At 41.1% G+C, this 16253-nt stretch overlaps 1 protein-coding gene across 3 annotated transcripts in view; it reads left to right on the forward strand.

Moving 5' to 3' along the window:
* Nucleotides 1–14790, forward strand: part of PAAF1 (proteasomal ATPase associated factor 1) — a 31434-nt gene extending 16644 nt beyond the window's left edge. For 2 of the 3 annotated variants that reach the window (XM_079788181.1, XM_079788182.1), the window contains 6 exons: nt 118–312; nt 1841–1932; nt 3830–3945; nt 5670–5752; nt 11100–11182; nt 13193–14790. In XM_079788181.1, the coding sequence (XP_079644307.1) occupies nt 118–312; nt 1841–1932; nt 3830–3945; nt 5670–5752; nt 11100–11182; nt 13193–13270 (647 nt within the window). In that variant the 3' untranslated portion in view covers nt 13271–14790. Of the gene's footprint in view, nt 1–117; nt 313–1840; nt 1933–3829; nt 3946–5669; nt 8490–8718; nt 9181–11099; nt 11183–13192 lie in introns of those variants that run through there. The other variant, XR_013814402.1, reaches the window with a different exon arrangement.
* Nucleotides 14791–16253: the final 1463 nt, after the last annotated feature.

A 16253-nucleotide genomic window follows, 5' to 3' on the forward strand; every position in this document is an offset into this window, starting at 1 on the left:
GTATATATCCAATATGTTTGTGAAGGAATGGAGTCATTTATGCAGATCTGTCTTCTCTGCCCTTGAAGTTCCTTTATCACTTATTCTACCTCAGGATCTTTTTTTCCCTCTTGCCAGGTATCCTGGATACAGCCATTGTTGATCGGGGGAGGAATGTGGTCTCTGGTTCTAGAGATGGAACAGCACGACTTTGGGATTGTGGGCGCTCAGCCTGCCTGGGAGTCATTGCAGACTGTGGTTCTTCCATCAACGGAGTGGCTGTCGGTGCTGCTGACAACTCCATCAACCTCGGCTGCCCTGAGCAGATGCCCAGTAAGTTGATAATGATCTATGAGCTATTTTGTTTTCTTAGGCCCCTTCAGTATTTGCCTTAGTTTCTCCTTTTCTTCCTCATCCTTTTTTGCTCTGTAGCTGGTATTTCTATTTTCACCATAAGATTAATATTATTGCAAACCTACTCTGTTTCTGTTGCTTTAAAATCTACAAAAGAACTATGTGTCATAGTTATTGCATTTGCGTAATTACAATTTGATATCAGATTAGATGAATGCCTATAAAACAGAACAATAAATTTTTGGCTGAAATAACTTAGTGATTCTTGAAAGAAGACACTGTTTTGGGTTAGTGTTGACGTGAAAGGTGTCACAAAAGGAGTTGACTTGAATCTTGAAGGATGGATTCCAGGTGGACAGACAAGAATAGGAAGGGTGGGAGGATGGGAGCTAGGGCAGGGTCACCAGTGACTCCACGTTGCCTAATCCAGTGTTACTTCTCTGTGCTTTTCTTTCTGAATTTTCTACAATTCAATGTCAGCCCCTCTTCTCAGGAAAATTTTCTGCCTTGGCTTCCGTGATACCACACTATACGGCTTTTCTTCCTACCTCACTGGATTCTTAGTCTCCTTTTATAAATCTCCTTTATTCTGCCTTTAAGTATTGGAGGGCCCTCTGCTCTAACTACAGTTTCTCCTGGGTGATCATTGGCTTTAAGTATTGTATTTAAGCTGGTGATTTCCAAAAGTACATCTAAAGTATAGGCCTCTCACCTGTGTTTTAGACTCTGTTTAGATGTCTAGTAGCTCAAACTTACCTTGTCTGACAAGGAGTGTTTTATTCCTTCCCCCAGCCCCCGTCTGCTTTTCCCCATCTTGCCATTGCTCAAGCCCAAAGCCTGGGATTCATTCACAGTCCACCCCTGCCTTTCCTCATGTCTCACATCAGCAAAGTCTTCTCTACCTTCAAAGTGTTTCTAATTTTTCTACCTTGCTCTGTCCCTCCCATTCTCCCTCCTACCAGTATCCTGGTCCAATCTATCATCATCTATTGCTTGTACTATTCTCTTATAATCCGTTCTCCTCAGAGCAACCATTGTGGTCATTTAAAAAACATAAATCAAGTCATGTCACTGTTATTTGTCCCTACTCTTCTCCAGTGGCCTCCTTTTACACATATATTAAAGTCTTAACCCTTTACCATGGTTTATCACAGACCCCACTGTCTGACCCCGGTGTGGCTCAGTTGGTTGGGCGTCGCCTAGTGCACCAAAAGGTTGCCAGTTTGAGTCCCGATCAGGGTACATGCCTGGGTTGTGGGCTCAATCTCCAATAGGGGGCACATAGGCAGCAGCCAATCGATGTTTCTCTCTCTCTCTGTTTCTCTCTCTCTCTCTGTCTCTCTCTCTCCCCTTCCTTGTTCTCTTTAAATTTTAATAAAAATATATATATTTTAAATTAATGAGTGAATCACTAACAGAGTAATTCAGTAAACAGCCATCAGTGTCTTGCTTTCTGGGTACTGCCAGCTGATCAACCAGTTATTGACATAGCTCGTCTGTCATGCAGGTGAACGGGAGGTTGGAACAGAATCGAAAATGCTGCTGTTGGCCCGGGAAGATAAGAAGCTTCAGTGCTTGGGACTGCAAAGCAGGCAGCCGGCAAGTGGTTCCTCTAAGTTCTTTGAACTCTGGGGAAAGCTGGGTCACTCTGATTCTTGGAAGGCTGTTTTAGAAACATTTCTACATGCACACTGTGTTCACCTTTTGAGGAAGCTGCATGAGTGAGAGGCAGTCCATTGTAGTGAATAATAGCATGGGATTTAGAATAGAACAACATTTAAATTCCAGCTCTTCCACTTAATGGCTATGACATCACACAGGTTACTTAACCTGTCTGACCCTGAGTTTCCTCATCATTAAACTGGGCCTGGTAGGACTTACCTCGTAGGGTTATGTGATGAGGCTTACATACTCTACCGCAAGTCACTTTCCCTCTGGGCCTCCGTGTGCTGTACATAAAATGATAGGTTGTATAGATTCCTTTCCACCTCTAAGGTAACATGAAGAAATTCTGAGTAAAGAACTCACACACGCAGGGCTCTAGATAATGATCGGAATATCTTTTATAGAAGAATTAGTTGAATTTTCTTCCTTCATCCTCTGAAGTTTTGCTGAGCATACTGTGTTCTTAATTAAACTGAGTTCCCTGGGATTAGGTTTTTCAAATTTCAACTCTATCACCAGATAATTTTAATGATTTGGTTTGGCCATAAGCTGTGTATTTTCATTTTATCTCCTTAGTTCATTGTATTGGTGATGTTTCCATATTCAAAGTTGTTCCAGGAACATCACTATTTTTTATCATACTGCCTTTGCACTCTGAATTTCCATGCTGGCTTTTACTTCCAAAGGCAAATCAAGGATTTTTGTGTGTTTTTTTTGCTTTGTGTCTTTCCTTTTTAGAATATTCAAGGGAGAAATGATCAATGTCAGCTAACAGTAAGGAATAATAAAAATCTGATAATTTCTTTTCTCAAGTACATAGGGAGAATTGTGATTCTTTAAGTTGCCAGTTTATTTAAGGTTGTTGTTTTTTTTTTTTTCTACAAATTATCTCCCTTCAAAATTTGGTTATAAGTGACATGAAGCAAATCTTAAATGTGTGCATTGCAAGTGTTTCTCAAATGGAAGGTTGTAATGAAAAGAGGGAAAAGAAGGATTTTTGGTGTTGAGGATTCTGTGAGTCAATGTGTTGAGGGGTAGTAGTTTGAAAATTGCTGCCTCAGACTATGGTGTTATATAAACTGCTGAAGTCCTCAGCCAACCTCAGGTTCCTGAAACCCGGGAGTGCTTCTTTCTCAGTTGTTGGTGAGGTGAGGGCATGGTTTAGATCAAGAATGCTTAAAGGGCCCTGGCCAGTTTGGCTCAGTGGATAGAGTATCAGCCTGCGGACTGAAGGGTCCAGGGTTCGATTCCAGTCAAGGGTATGTACCTCGGTTGCAGACTCTTCCATGACCTGGGCCTAGGCCCATGCAGAGGGCAACCAATTGATGTGCTTCTCTCACATCCATAGTTCTCTCTGTCTTTCCCTCTCACTTCCACTCTCTTTAAAAATCAATGGGAAAATATCCTCCATGAGGATTAAAAAATAAAAATAAATAAAGCAGAAATTTGATTCTTTTTAAAAAAACATATTTTTATTGATTTCAGAAAGGAAGGGAGAGAGAGAGAGAGAAACATCAATTATGAGAGAGAATCATTGATCGGCTGCCCCCTGCACGCCCCCTACTGGGGATTGAGCCCGCAACCCGGGCATGTGCCCTTGGCCAGAATCGAACCTGGGACCTTTCAGTCTGAAGGCCGATGCTCTAGCCACTGAGTCAAGCCGGCTAGGGCGGAAAATTTGATTCTTAAAAAAATAAAAATAAAAGGAATGCTTAAAGGGGGAAGAAAGAAAATATCTCTAAAAATAGTAAAATTTTTATTTTTTGGTGCCTGTTTATTCCTGGAAACAAATTAAGCTTTAACAGCATTTTTGTCTCCTACTTGTTCCCAGGTATTCCTCTTTATTGGCTCAGATGCCTTCAACTGCTGTACTTTTCTCTCTGGCTTCTTGCTCTTGGCTGGGACACAGGATGGAAACATTTATCAGCTGGATGTGAGGAGTCCAAGGTGAGTCACCATTCCTTTGCATGATGTAGACCTTCTACAGAGTGGAAATTTTTTTGGCTTTAACATTGGTTTAGCATAGCATATAGGTGATTATTGAATCAAGGGTATATTTTTCCATTTATAAAGGTTTTCTGGTGTGAATTGTCTGATTGTTCTTCTTATTACTAGAGTCCTTATTATCATTCTTGGAATCATTAAAATGTGGTTTGATTCATACTGTCATGATGGCCTATTGTGGTGATTGCTTTGCAAATTAAGGTTAAATCATGAACTAATATTTCACTTTAAAATTGTGTAAAACTTAATTTTAAGGAGCTCAGTAATTTTCTTTATGGTATTAGATCTGGGGCCTAAAATTGATCATTTTTCAGTTTGAAATAAGCCAGCTCTGGTTCTTTATTTAGCTTTTATCATAACCTATCTCAAACAAGCCTTATTCTGATCTTAACGCTATCCAGAGAAAACCCCCCTGTCCCAGGATTTATCATGTCTGCACCTTCTTCCTCTCTCTATTTCCTTCCTTTGTTCAACTGATATTTATTGAATAGCTTCTGTGGGCACCAGGCCTTATGCAGGGCACTGAAAACCAGACAAGATATAGATTCTGACTTTGAGGCATTTGGAGTCTAGTAGTAACACCCAACAAGTAAAAGACTGTCATGATGTAGTGTGATCAGTGGTCTGACAGGGATATGAGGAAGCACCAAGGAGAGGGAAGAAGGTGAGACTGCTTCCCAAGGAGATGAGGCTTTAATTGCATCTTGTCCAGTAGGGAGTTATCAAGTAAAGAAGAAAGGGTAGAATAGCATATAGAGAAGCATGAAGGCGTGTGAAAGTATGCCCTGCAGACAGGGCAACAGACAGGAAAGTGGGAGTTTACTTAGAAAAGACTTACATACCAGCCTAAGGAGTTTGAACTTTATTCCAACAGCAGTGAAGAAATTCCAGGTAAAGAGTGACTAGCTTATACCTTTTCTTCCATAAGTTAAGTTACTTTATTTTTGTACTTGTTTTTGCCTCCCTAGAGATAGGGACTCTCTGATCACTATTATAAAATTACTCTTACCCAGCTGGTATGGCTCAGTGGTTGAGTGTCAACCTATGAACCAAGAGGTCATGGATCGATTCCCGATCAGGTTGCAAGCTTGATCCCCAGTAGGGGGCATGCAGGAGGCAGCCAATTAATGATTCTCATCATTGATGTTTCTATCTCTTGCTCTCCCTTTATCTCCTCTGAAATCAATAAAAACCTATTTTTAAAAAAAATAATAAAATCACTCATATATATATGTGTGTGTGTATATATATATATATATATACACACATATATACATATATATGTATATATAATTGATTTTCACTAACCTTTCTGTTTTGTTTTATAGAGTCCTGACAATTTTAATATTTCACAACTGTCTTAATTATCTAGAAGTAAAAAGATTTACAGATTGTTAACACTGTAAGACCTCCCCAAAAACTGGAGATATTGGTGGTGACCAGGCTTATTCAGTTCAATGACCTGTTTAGAGACAGATTTAGATTCACTCCACAGTATTTTAGAATGGGTTATCTTGATCTACCATTTAATTATCTTGCAGGAAAGAAGCCATATGAATATTTAATCTCTACTTATGTCCTGTTTGCTATTATGTGGTTAGTACTATATAATCAGGCATTGCTTTTGAAGAAAAAACTAAAATTGACCCTTTTACTGTGAATCCTAGGGCTCCAGTACAAGTCATCCACAGATCAGGAGCACCAGTTCTATCCCTGCTGAGATTCAGAGACGGATTCATTGCTAGCCAAGGTGGGTCCAGGGGCCAATGGAGAGAATGGTTCCATGCAATTCAGTTAAACATAGGTTTAAGTGTCTGGTCTGTGGCTGTGCTAGGGGCGTGGTCCTCCACAATTGTTCGGCATATTGTGCTTATCACATAGTGTTTATCACCCTACATTGTAATTGTCTATGTCCCCCTCCAGTCCAAGCTCCTTGACAGTAGTGACTATGCCTTATTCATTGTATTATCTCCAGCATTTAACTTAGTGCCCACTATGTAGTTGGTGCTCAGTAAACATTGGTGGGGTAAATGTATTGTCCTTTATTGTAAAACATTGAGGATTCAATAATGAATCAGTGACAGTCTGCCCTAAAGGAGCTGACAGTTAGTAAGGCAGACAGACGTGTGGACATGTGATTGAGGACAGTTTGGTAAGCCCTGCAGCAGAAAACTCTGTGGGAACATGGAGAACAACTAGCTCTAGTGGTACGAGTGCTGCAGGGATGCTTAGACCAGGTGGCATATAAGCCATTGAGTATTTTACCAGCAGGAGATGTAAAGATGAACCTTGAAAGCCAAAGCCACGGTGTGTGCAAAGTCATAGGTGAGGGAGGGGGCAAAAAGAAGGGATCTGTCATTTACTAAGTGCCTGCTATGCGGCAGGTCCTGTGTTTGAAACTTCACATAAATAGTCTGGGTACCTGGATGGAGCCAGGACAAGATATTTGGAGTTTGGGAGCTGCCTCCTGCACACCTCCTACTGGGGATGTGTCCGCAATCAAGGTACATGCCCTTGACCGGAATCGAACCTGGGACCTTTCAGTCCCCAGGCCGACGCTCTATCCACTGAGCCAAACCGGTTAGGGCTTAGTCCATATTTTATTGGGCAACATGATATAGTAAAATCATAGATTTTGGACCCAAACTGACAACCTAATCAATGAGTTTAAATTATCACTCCATCACTTACGATGAGATTCAGCCATATATGACTTTCCTAATGTATAATCATTTTTTACTTATAAAAATGGCAATAATATATGGCTTAATCTAATAGTTCGATGACCTGTGGTAAATCATTTCACTTTTCTGTCTCACTCTCCTCAGAGATAAGATATGTAAAGTGCTCGACATTAAGTAAACATTCTATGAATGATAGTTGCTTCTTACTCCTGTAACTGCCCCTTGCCCTATAAGCCCTCCTAAAAAGTGTTCCTTGTCGTGATCCCGTGACAAGGCACACACCCACAAAAAGTAGAATAAAGCAGAATTATGCTATAGGGCAAGATATGTTAAAGTTACAGGAATTAGTAAATGTTACAAGAGATTGATGGGTTGGTTAGAAGGCTTCCTAGAGGAAATGGGACTAGAGCTGGGGCTTATCAGGAGGTAAGATTTGCATATAGAAACTTGAGTGCAAAAGAAGACCTATAGTAAACATACATTACTTGAGAGGAGAGAAAAGAAACTCAGTACTAGATACCACTTTTCCTTGCTGAAGTAGTAACAGTGAGAAATTGACAAAAAATTATGGATGGTTTCCCACTCTGGCTTAAAATTAGATTTTTTAAAAATATATTTTTATTGATTTCAAAGAGAAAGGGAGAGGGAGAGAGATAGAAACATCAATGATGAGAGAGGATCACGCCCCACACTGGGGATCAAGCCCGTAACCCAGGCATGTGCCCCCGACCGGGAATCAAACCTGGGACCCCTCAGTCCACAGGCCAATGCTCTATCCACTGAGCCAAGCCAGCTAGGGCTTAAAATGAGATTTTTAAAACAGGATTATGAACAAACCTAGAGTCACATTGCAGCACATGAGAAGTTTATGTTGTCTCTGGGGCAGTTCTGACGTCACAGAGCTTAGTAACCCCAGAACCAGCATGTAGGCTACCCCGGTCCTCTGCATTTCTTCCCCCGCCCCCCCCCCCACCTTTAGGCCACTTAAAAAACATACTAATAACTCTGTGCCAAGGGGATGTGTGGGTGAAGTGAAGAGTAACATGTGGAAAAGAGCTAACTCATGTCCCTTCTACTTTTGTAACTCTCTTCTATTGGAAGAAAGAAAAGTATAACTTCTGTCATTAATCTGAAGGTAAAGGGAATAAATAAATTTATAACTCTTATGTTCAGAGGACAAAATTAAGACAAATAAAAAAAAGTTATCAGGCCCTGGCTGGTGTGGCTCAGTTGGCTGAGCATTGTGCCATGCACTGAAAGGTCGCCGGTTCTATTCCCAGTCAGGGCACATACCCAGGTTGTGGGTTTGATCCCTGGTGGGGTGTGTGCAGGAGGCCACCATCAATGTATCTCTCTCATATTGATGTTTCTCTCTCTAAAAAAAATCAATAAAAACTTCTTTATTTTTAAAGAAAGTTATCAGGAGCCACATTTCGTTCAGTATAAAAAGCATTCTATTTCCTAAGAAAGAAGTGGGAAGTGGTGTCATGAGCACCGCTACCAGGAGATGGACAAGCATAGGCTGGCTGGCTGCCCTGCAAGGTGCTGAGGAGGGAATTCTGTGCTCAGTTTAGAAGTCGGAAATAGATGATCTCTGAAATACTTTGGATCTCTGATTCACTAGAGAGGAGATTGAAATTGCCAGATTAAATAACTTAAAACTTTTTATTATGGAAATTGCCAGATAGATACAGAGGTAGAGAGAAGAATAGCATAATGAACCATTGTCCAGCTTCAACTATTAACAATTTACGACCAATCTTGTGTCATGTTTTGAAACAAATCACAGACATATTATTTCATGTCCGTATTTCTTTTTTTTTTTTTTTTAATATAACAGAGAGGAAGGGAGAGGGATAGAGAGCTAGAAACATCGATGAGAGAGAAACATCGACCAGCTGCCTCCTGCACACCCTCCACCGGGGATGTGCCCACAACCAATGTGCACGCCCTTGACCGGAATCGAACCTCTGGGACCTTTCAGTCCACAGGCCAACGCTCTATCCATTGAGCCAAACAGGTTTCGGCTCAGGTCCGTATTTCTATGAGTATCTCTAAAAGATAAGGATTTGGTGGGGGATTATTTTTAATCCTCACCCAAGGATATGTTGATTTATTTATTTGTTTGTTTGTTTGTTTTTAGGGAGAGCATGAGCGAGAGATCGTTTTAGAAACATTGATGAGAGAAACATCAATTGGTTGCCTCCCTTACTCACCCCAACTGGGTACTGAACCCGAAGCCTTTTGGTGGGTGAGACAATACTCCAACAAGCTGAACCACCTGGCTGTGTAGAGGGGGGGGGGGGGTTGAAGGAAGGATAAGGTCCTCCTGTATGTTGCTGGTTGGAGATTATAGATTGATGAACAGAATAATTAAACTAAAATTTATTAACATAATTTTGGAAAGCAGTTTTTCAGATTTCTAAAAAATTTGAAAAGTTTAAGTATTATCTTTTGATTATTTTCCAGGCTTAAAACTTTATATATAAAGACATTCTTTTATGCAGTATGCTCTCAAACATGTAAAATAAAAATGTACACAAAAACGTTAACAGTAATTATATTTGATAGATTATAGGTGACTTTTTTACCTCTCTGTTTCTTTATTTTATTTTTATTTTTTTTAAAATATATTTTATTGATTTTTTACAGAGAGGAAGAGAGAGGGGTAGAGAGTTAGAAACATCGATGAGAGAGAAACATCGATCAGCTGCCTCTTGCACACCCCCCACTGGGGATGTGCCCGCAACCAAGGTACATGCCCTTGACCGGAATCGAACCAGGGACCCTTGAGTCCGCAGGCCGACGCTCTATCCACTGAGCCAAACCGGTTTCGGCTGTTTCTTTATTTTAAAAGTTTACTTTAATGAGCATGTACTACTACTTTTATATCAAGTAAGACCAATAAATCACCTTAATTAGTGGTTTAAAACCCCAAGTTTCATTTATCTATGCTCTTCTGAGAAAAAGATATGTTTATTTACATGGTATAACTTTTTTCCTTTGCCTAATATATATGGTCAAGATTATAGATTGAAGAATAATTTCTGGGGCATAGATTTTTTTTGTTAGAAAAATATTTATGTCGCTGGAGCCATCCAGACTCAGCCACCTGGTGTGCCTATGATGATAATCCCTCACTACTCTGGCCTCGGGCGTTCCTAACACAGAGACGGAACCAGTATCTCTCTTGTATGGATTAATAATATGGACACTGAGAAAGAAGATACCAACTAAGATGAACTTCCGGTGGCCCTGGCCAGTGTGGTTCAGTTGGAGCGTCATCCTGTGCACCGAAAGGTTGCCAGTTCAATTCCTGGTCAGAGCTCGTACCCTGGTTGTAGGTTTGATCCCCTGTCAGAGGCAACCAATGAATGTTTCTCTCTCACATCAATATGTCTCTCTTTTGAACAACAACAAAAACCAGAGCCTAGCAGCCATTTCTGCACAGAGACTGTCATGCAAAATGCACTTCAAGGAGAAGTCTGCACTGAACTGCCTGCCTGCACTGTGTTCCTGCCATCTGAGCCAGCCTAAGTAAAGGAGTTCCTGGAATTGTATTCCGACAGACGGGACTGAGGCTTTCCCAGTCCAATCAGAGTTGTGCAGCATATTCCCATCAGTATCTTTACCCACCAATACCAATCAGTCTGGAAGGTTTGGAGTTCTCATCTGCATGAGGATGGACCAATCAGGGATCAGGGCTGGGAACTTCAGCCCCCGTTCCGCTAAGATGGCATACCTTCCCTTTCCACAAAAGAAAGAAGGCTGTGTTTTCCTGGCTGGAGCTGAAATACCCAAGACAAAGCACTGACGATGTCTCGCCCAACCAGAGTGAAGAAGAGGGGAGCAGGCCTGCACAGCAGGAACCGGAGCAGGCAGAGCACAGCAGAGCTGTCCGTCTGAGGGGCCGCACAGCCATGCTGCTCCGCAGTCTAGGTGCTTCGTAATTGACCTGTAACACTACTGAGCTGCTCCACAGCCGGTTGTATCACAATTGAGCTGTTTGAACTGAATAAAATGTCTTTCTTCACTGCAAAAAAAAAAAAAAAGAAAAAAATATTTATGTAGACAAATTTCCTGTTAAAAGTTATTGCTTAGGATAAGTTTGCATACAGATAAATAAATCTGTAGTTGCTTTCTCTGTGCCCTTGGCAGGTATTGCTCCTCAAAGACAAACCTTCCCGCAGAAGGCACTTGACCTTCAAATCCTCTGTAGCCTAGCATTCTAGGCAGCCACTATCGGTCCTCACAGTTGGTCTACATAATGAGACCTGTTTGCCTTTCCAGGTCTTAAAACAATCTTCTTTAGGTTAGTGACGTACAGAAATAAATTAAAATATGGAGGTTTTTAAAAACTCCTTTGTATGCAGATTTCTCTTCACTTTTCTAAATTTTCTTTCTGCCTTTTAGGTGATGGAAGCTGTTTCATTGTCCAGCAAGACTTAGACTATGTCATTGAGCTCACTGGGGCTGACTGTGACCCTGTGTACAAGGTACAGGCCTGACTGAAGACCAAGCCTTGATGATTCTCACCTGGGATCTAGAGCTTTGAAGGGGACTGAATCCAGTTACTTTGTGATTTTTATGGGTGATAAAATACTTAGAGATGTGATAGAAAGAAATCAGAATTTTGAGTCAGATATTACTTCATCACTTACTAGATCTAGAAACTTAAAAAATCACTTCACCTCCCCAGTCCATCAGTTCATCTGTAAAATGAGGATAATACTGGGATAATGCATATGAAAGCTCCTTGTAAATTTAAAATACTGTATAGCCCAATGGTTCAGTAGTTGAACATCAACCTATGAACCAAGAGGTAACAGTTCAATTCCCAGTCAGGGCACATGCCTGGGTTGCAGGCTTGACCCCCAGTAGGGTGTGTGCAGGAGTCAGCCAATCAATGATTCTTTCTCATCATTGATGTTTCTATCTCTCGCTCACACTTCCTTCCTCTCGGAAATCAATAAAAATATATATATTTAAAAATACTCTATAAATATTAGATATTATTCTTATTTAAAGTTCAAGACTGATTGTTTGATTTGATTAGAATGGAAAGAGAAAAATAAAAGGGGAAATAATATTGATTGACCAGTCATTGTGCAGGATGTTTTACATGTATTATCTCATTGATTAAGTGTTTTCATTCCTTGAAGTATAAATATTATTACTCTTATTTTTCTTATAATTAAAAAAAATTATGTAATTAATACATGCCTAGAAAAAAGTCCCCTCTAAGACTTTTTTAGTTCAGTTCTTCTTGTTTTTAAAAAAATATGTTTTTATTGATTTCAGAGAGAGAAGAGGAGAGGGAGAGAGAGATAGAAACATCAATGATAAGAGAGAATCATTGATCAGCTGCCTACTGCACGCCCCAAACTGGGAATCCAGCCGGCAACCTGGGCATGTGCCCTGACCGGGAATCAAACCCTGACCATCTGGTTCATAGGTCGATACTCAACCACTGAGCCACACTGGTTGAGCTAGTTTAGCTCTTCTTTCTAGAAGTTACTAGCATTGACAGTTTGGCACATATCTTTCAAGACTGTTTTTTGTGCTTATGTATTTATGTAAATAATACAGTTTTATCTTAGTTTGTACATAACTGGGATCATCTTATATGTATTGCCTTATGACTTTTTTTTATTTGTTTTAACTTTATTTTTTAAAATATATTTTTATTGATTTCAGAGAGGGGGAGAGAGAGAGAGAAAACATCGATGAGAGAAAATCATTGATTGGCTGACTCCTGCACGTCACATACTGGGCATGTGCCCTTGACCAGAATTGGAACCGGGACCCTTCAGTCCACAGGCCAACATTCTATCCACTGAGCCAAACCGGCCAGGGCACTTGTTGTTGTTGTTTTTTTTAACTTATCATCTTGGAGCTCTTTCCAGATAAATGCATATAGATCCACGTTACTTCTAAAAGTTTCTGCATAGTGTTCTATGTTGTGAATTAATATATCATTTTCAGTTTACAAATAAGGAAATTGGGCCCCAGAGGAGTTGAGAAAGTTGCCCATGGTCGTGCAGCTATGCATAAGCAAACCTGAGACTCAGCTAACTCCTGAATTAATGCTATTTTCACTAATTCAGTGGCTCTTAACCTTCTTTGAGTCTCAGACTCTTTTGAGAAGTCTATGAAATTTTCCTCGGAAAAAAGGCACATGTTGAGAACTTCTTTGTGTATAATTCTATGAGGCTCAGGGATACCCAGAGCTATTATGGACCATCTATCTCCTCCCAGGTATAGACTCTCTAAACAGGCACAACTCTAATGGGTTTGCTCTCCACTTGGCTAGTTAGTGTCACTAGTCATAGTGGTCTTGACGATGGCTAGCCATTTTAAAATACATATAGATGTAATTATTTTCCTGTCTTTGGAGTAAACAAAGCTTCTGACTCCCTTGTAGTAGTGGGGGTGAATGACAAGGCTCTGTCTTTGGAATGGAAGAATTCCAGGCTTACTGTGAGCTGTGAACTCTTGTATTCCAGGTAGCCACGTGGGAGAAGCAGATCTACACATGCTGTCGAGATGGCCTGGTGCGGCGCTATCAGCTCTCTGACCTCTGACTCCTGTGAAGGAGGAGTCCCAGTTAATGAAAACGACTGACCATGACCAACAATGAGCAGAAGCATCAGCAGTCCGTCCCGAGGACCGTGCTCTTTGTTGCCGTGGGCACCCTTCGCCTTCGGAAGTCACAGAGAGTCGGCTCCATTGGCCACGTGGAACTATCGTTCCACACAAGACTTATGTGAACTGAGTAAGAAGCTCACATGTGCTCACTGCGTTTGCCCCGACTTCTCCTTCTATAAACTCACCGCAGCCACACAGGGCAAAGTTATGGAATGCTTAGTTTGATCACACATCTGTTGTATTAAATGTTTACAGGACCAGGGGACTAAAGCCTGTTCTCTGACGGGAATAAAGAGAGTATGTTTGGAGGAGTCAGAATTTGAAAACTTTGTTAAATATTCTTATTCCAGCAGAAAGTCAGTCAGGCTGATGGAACTCCTTTCTCAGGCACTTCCTGTTGGCCTGGTCTTAGAGGACTGTTGACATTAGCAGTAAAGATCCCATAGGCACAACCTGGGAAAGACTTTTGTGCAGGTAGGATGACTACCATCCCAGTTTTCCTTGTACCGAGGGGTTTTTGGCCATCTGTGGCTTTCAGTCCCAGGCAAACCGACATGGTCTGTTAGCCTATACACAGGTGATGAAGTGAATCAAAACATTGTAAAGGCAGTGGCTGTGAAAGTGGTCCCTAGAACAGCTTCTCAGTATCACCAGGGAATTAGAAATAGAAATTCTTGAGCCCATCTCAGACGTAAATCAGAAATTCTATGGGTAGGGCCTACAATCTATTTTAACAAACCTTCCATGATTCTGAAGCATGCTCAAGTTTGAGATCTAGAGAAAGAGATGGTATGGGGCACTTTCGTCATAGATGGAACCCAGGGCTCATAGGATGGCCAGGCTGGTCTGTGGGAGATGAGGCTGGAGAGGCTGGCAGGGCCCGAATAGTGAAGGAGCGTGAATGCCAGAAAGGGAGCTTGAACTTCACTTGGCTGGCAGTGGGGAATCATGAAGGGGTTTTTAAGCAAAGGTGTGACATGATTACTTCTTTTTTTCTCTAACATAAAAATGGAATAATTATGTGTTCCATGGCTTATTTTCACTTGGTATCTTAGTTCTTTTGCATTTAGACCTTCTTCATTCTTTTTAACAATTTCCAGAACATGAAAGCCATATCATTTACATTTTAGAGATTATTAAAGAAAAAGTTTCTTGGAGCATGCAACACTTGAGCTGAGCCATGTAGGCTGAGATCTGGAATTTTTTTAAGGGAAGAAGATAATTCCTAGCTCAGGTAACAGTATGGCTTACAGAGTTCTTAAAGGTATATTCTTATGTAGTCTTTATTGCTACCTGTGACATACCAGTAGTGAGACTCAGAGAGATGAAGTGATTTGCCAGGGGTTATAGAGAGCAGGAACTTGAACAGTTTATCTTAACTTCAAATGCCATTTTTTTCTACCTGTTGCTAATGCCTAAACAAAATTGTGAAAATAAAATATTGTCATTCATTGAGTATCTACTAGTAATCTACTCTGTTCTAGGTTCTGTATTTATATATTTAATCCTTACAACACTGTTAAAAAGGAAAATATCCCTGTTTTACGGATACGGAAATTGAGGCTCCAGACATTAAGTACCAGAGCCTTGATTTGGACCTTGCTCAGTCTGTCTTCGAGGCCTGTGCTCCTTCCACCTACACATGTGGTCACGAGACTTCTGGGACTAGAGCTGTTTCACTTAAGAAGTGATTTGCGATAGGGTCAGGTGATCCAAAGAGACATATTCCAGAGCTGAGAAACATTGATTCCTAGGACGTCCAAGGGGTACCTCTAAGAAGTCAGATTAAGAAGCCAGGATGAGCCCTGGCTGGTCTGGCTCAGTTGGTTAGGACATTGCCCTGATACACCAGGTTCAATCCCTGGTCAGGGTACATACTAGAATCAACAAATAAATGCATAAATAAGTGGAACAACAAATTGATGTTCCTTCCTCCCCCACCCCCACCCCCCCCCCCTTCTCAAAAAAGAAAGAAAGAAAAGAAAACAGAATTATGGCTTGAGTTCATCACATGGCAAATATGTCTGAGTTCCCATTCTTGGACTCAGTCTTCTCCATTGCTATCACATTCATAACCCCCTTTCCATAGCAGGTTATGAAAAATAACCAGAGTGGATATCCTGGTTGTGATGGGTGCAGTGACCTTGAGAGCTGCTGTGAAATCCACACCAAGCCTTGTGCACTGTGAATGGACTGATCCCCGGTTTGTAACAGACAAAGCTTGCTTTTCCTTTTGGATTGAGTAGTGCATTCTGGGTAAGGAAGGGTGGCCAACCCCATCCGCAGCACTGCAGGCCCAGTGCAGCTCTGTGCTAGACCTTGTTTCTTGGTTTTCAGATGCCCCCTTGTGACTTACTGTGAGAAGTGCCTCTGTTTCTCAAGCTGACCCGACTGACAGTGGCCTCAGATGTGGAGCAAGGACTCTGTACCAAGCACAGTCCTCACAAGAGCCTTGCAAAGTGAAGGTTTATTTTAAACCAGTCTGTGGATGTATTTTATATTTTTTTCTAATTTACTTTTTATTTTGAAATAATTTCAAACTTACAAATAAGTTGCAAGAGTAGTACAAAGGACTCCAATGTATCCCCACCCAGATCTTCCAGTATTGAACTTTTTATTGTTTACTCTATCACTCTCCCTCCCTCCCCCCCCCCCTCCTTTCTCTTTCTGGCTTGTGGGTGGTGCACTGCAGCCCTCAAGGAGACAGAACTCCCCACGCTTTAGGGTGGGTCTCAAAATGATTTCCCACCACAATGTACAATCCAGAAAGGGGGAAACGAAGTGCCTTTACAGTGGAAAAACCTGGCAAACACTACCTCAGCGGGTGATGGAGGTCAGCATCACCAGTGATAGGTCCTATTGGTAGTATATACCTTTGATCTGATGTGATGAGAATGGCACTCTGTGGTCTTCCTTCCA

The sequence above is a fragment of the Cnephaeus nilssonii genome, assembly GCF_951640355.1.
Source record: "Cnephaeus nilssonii genome assembly, chromosome: 13".
NCBI classification, from domain to species: domain Eukaryota; kingdom Metazoa; phylum Chordata; class Mammalia; order Chiroptera; family Vespertilionidae; genus Cnephaeus; species Cnephaeus nilssonii.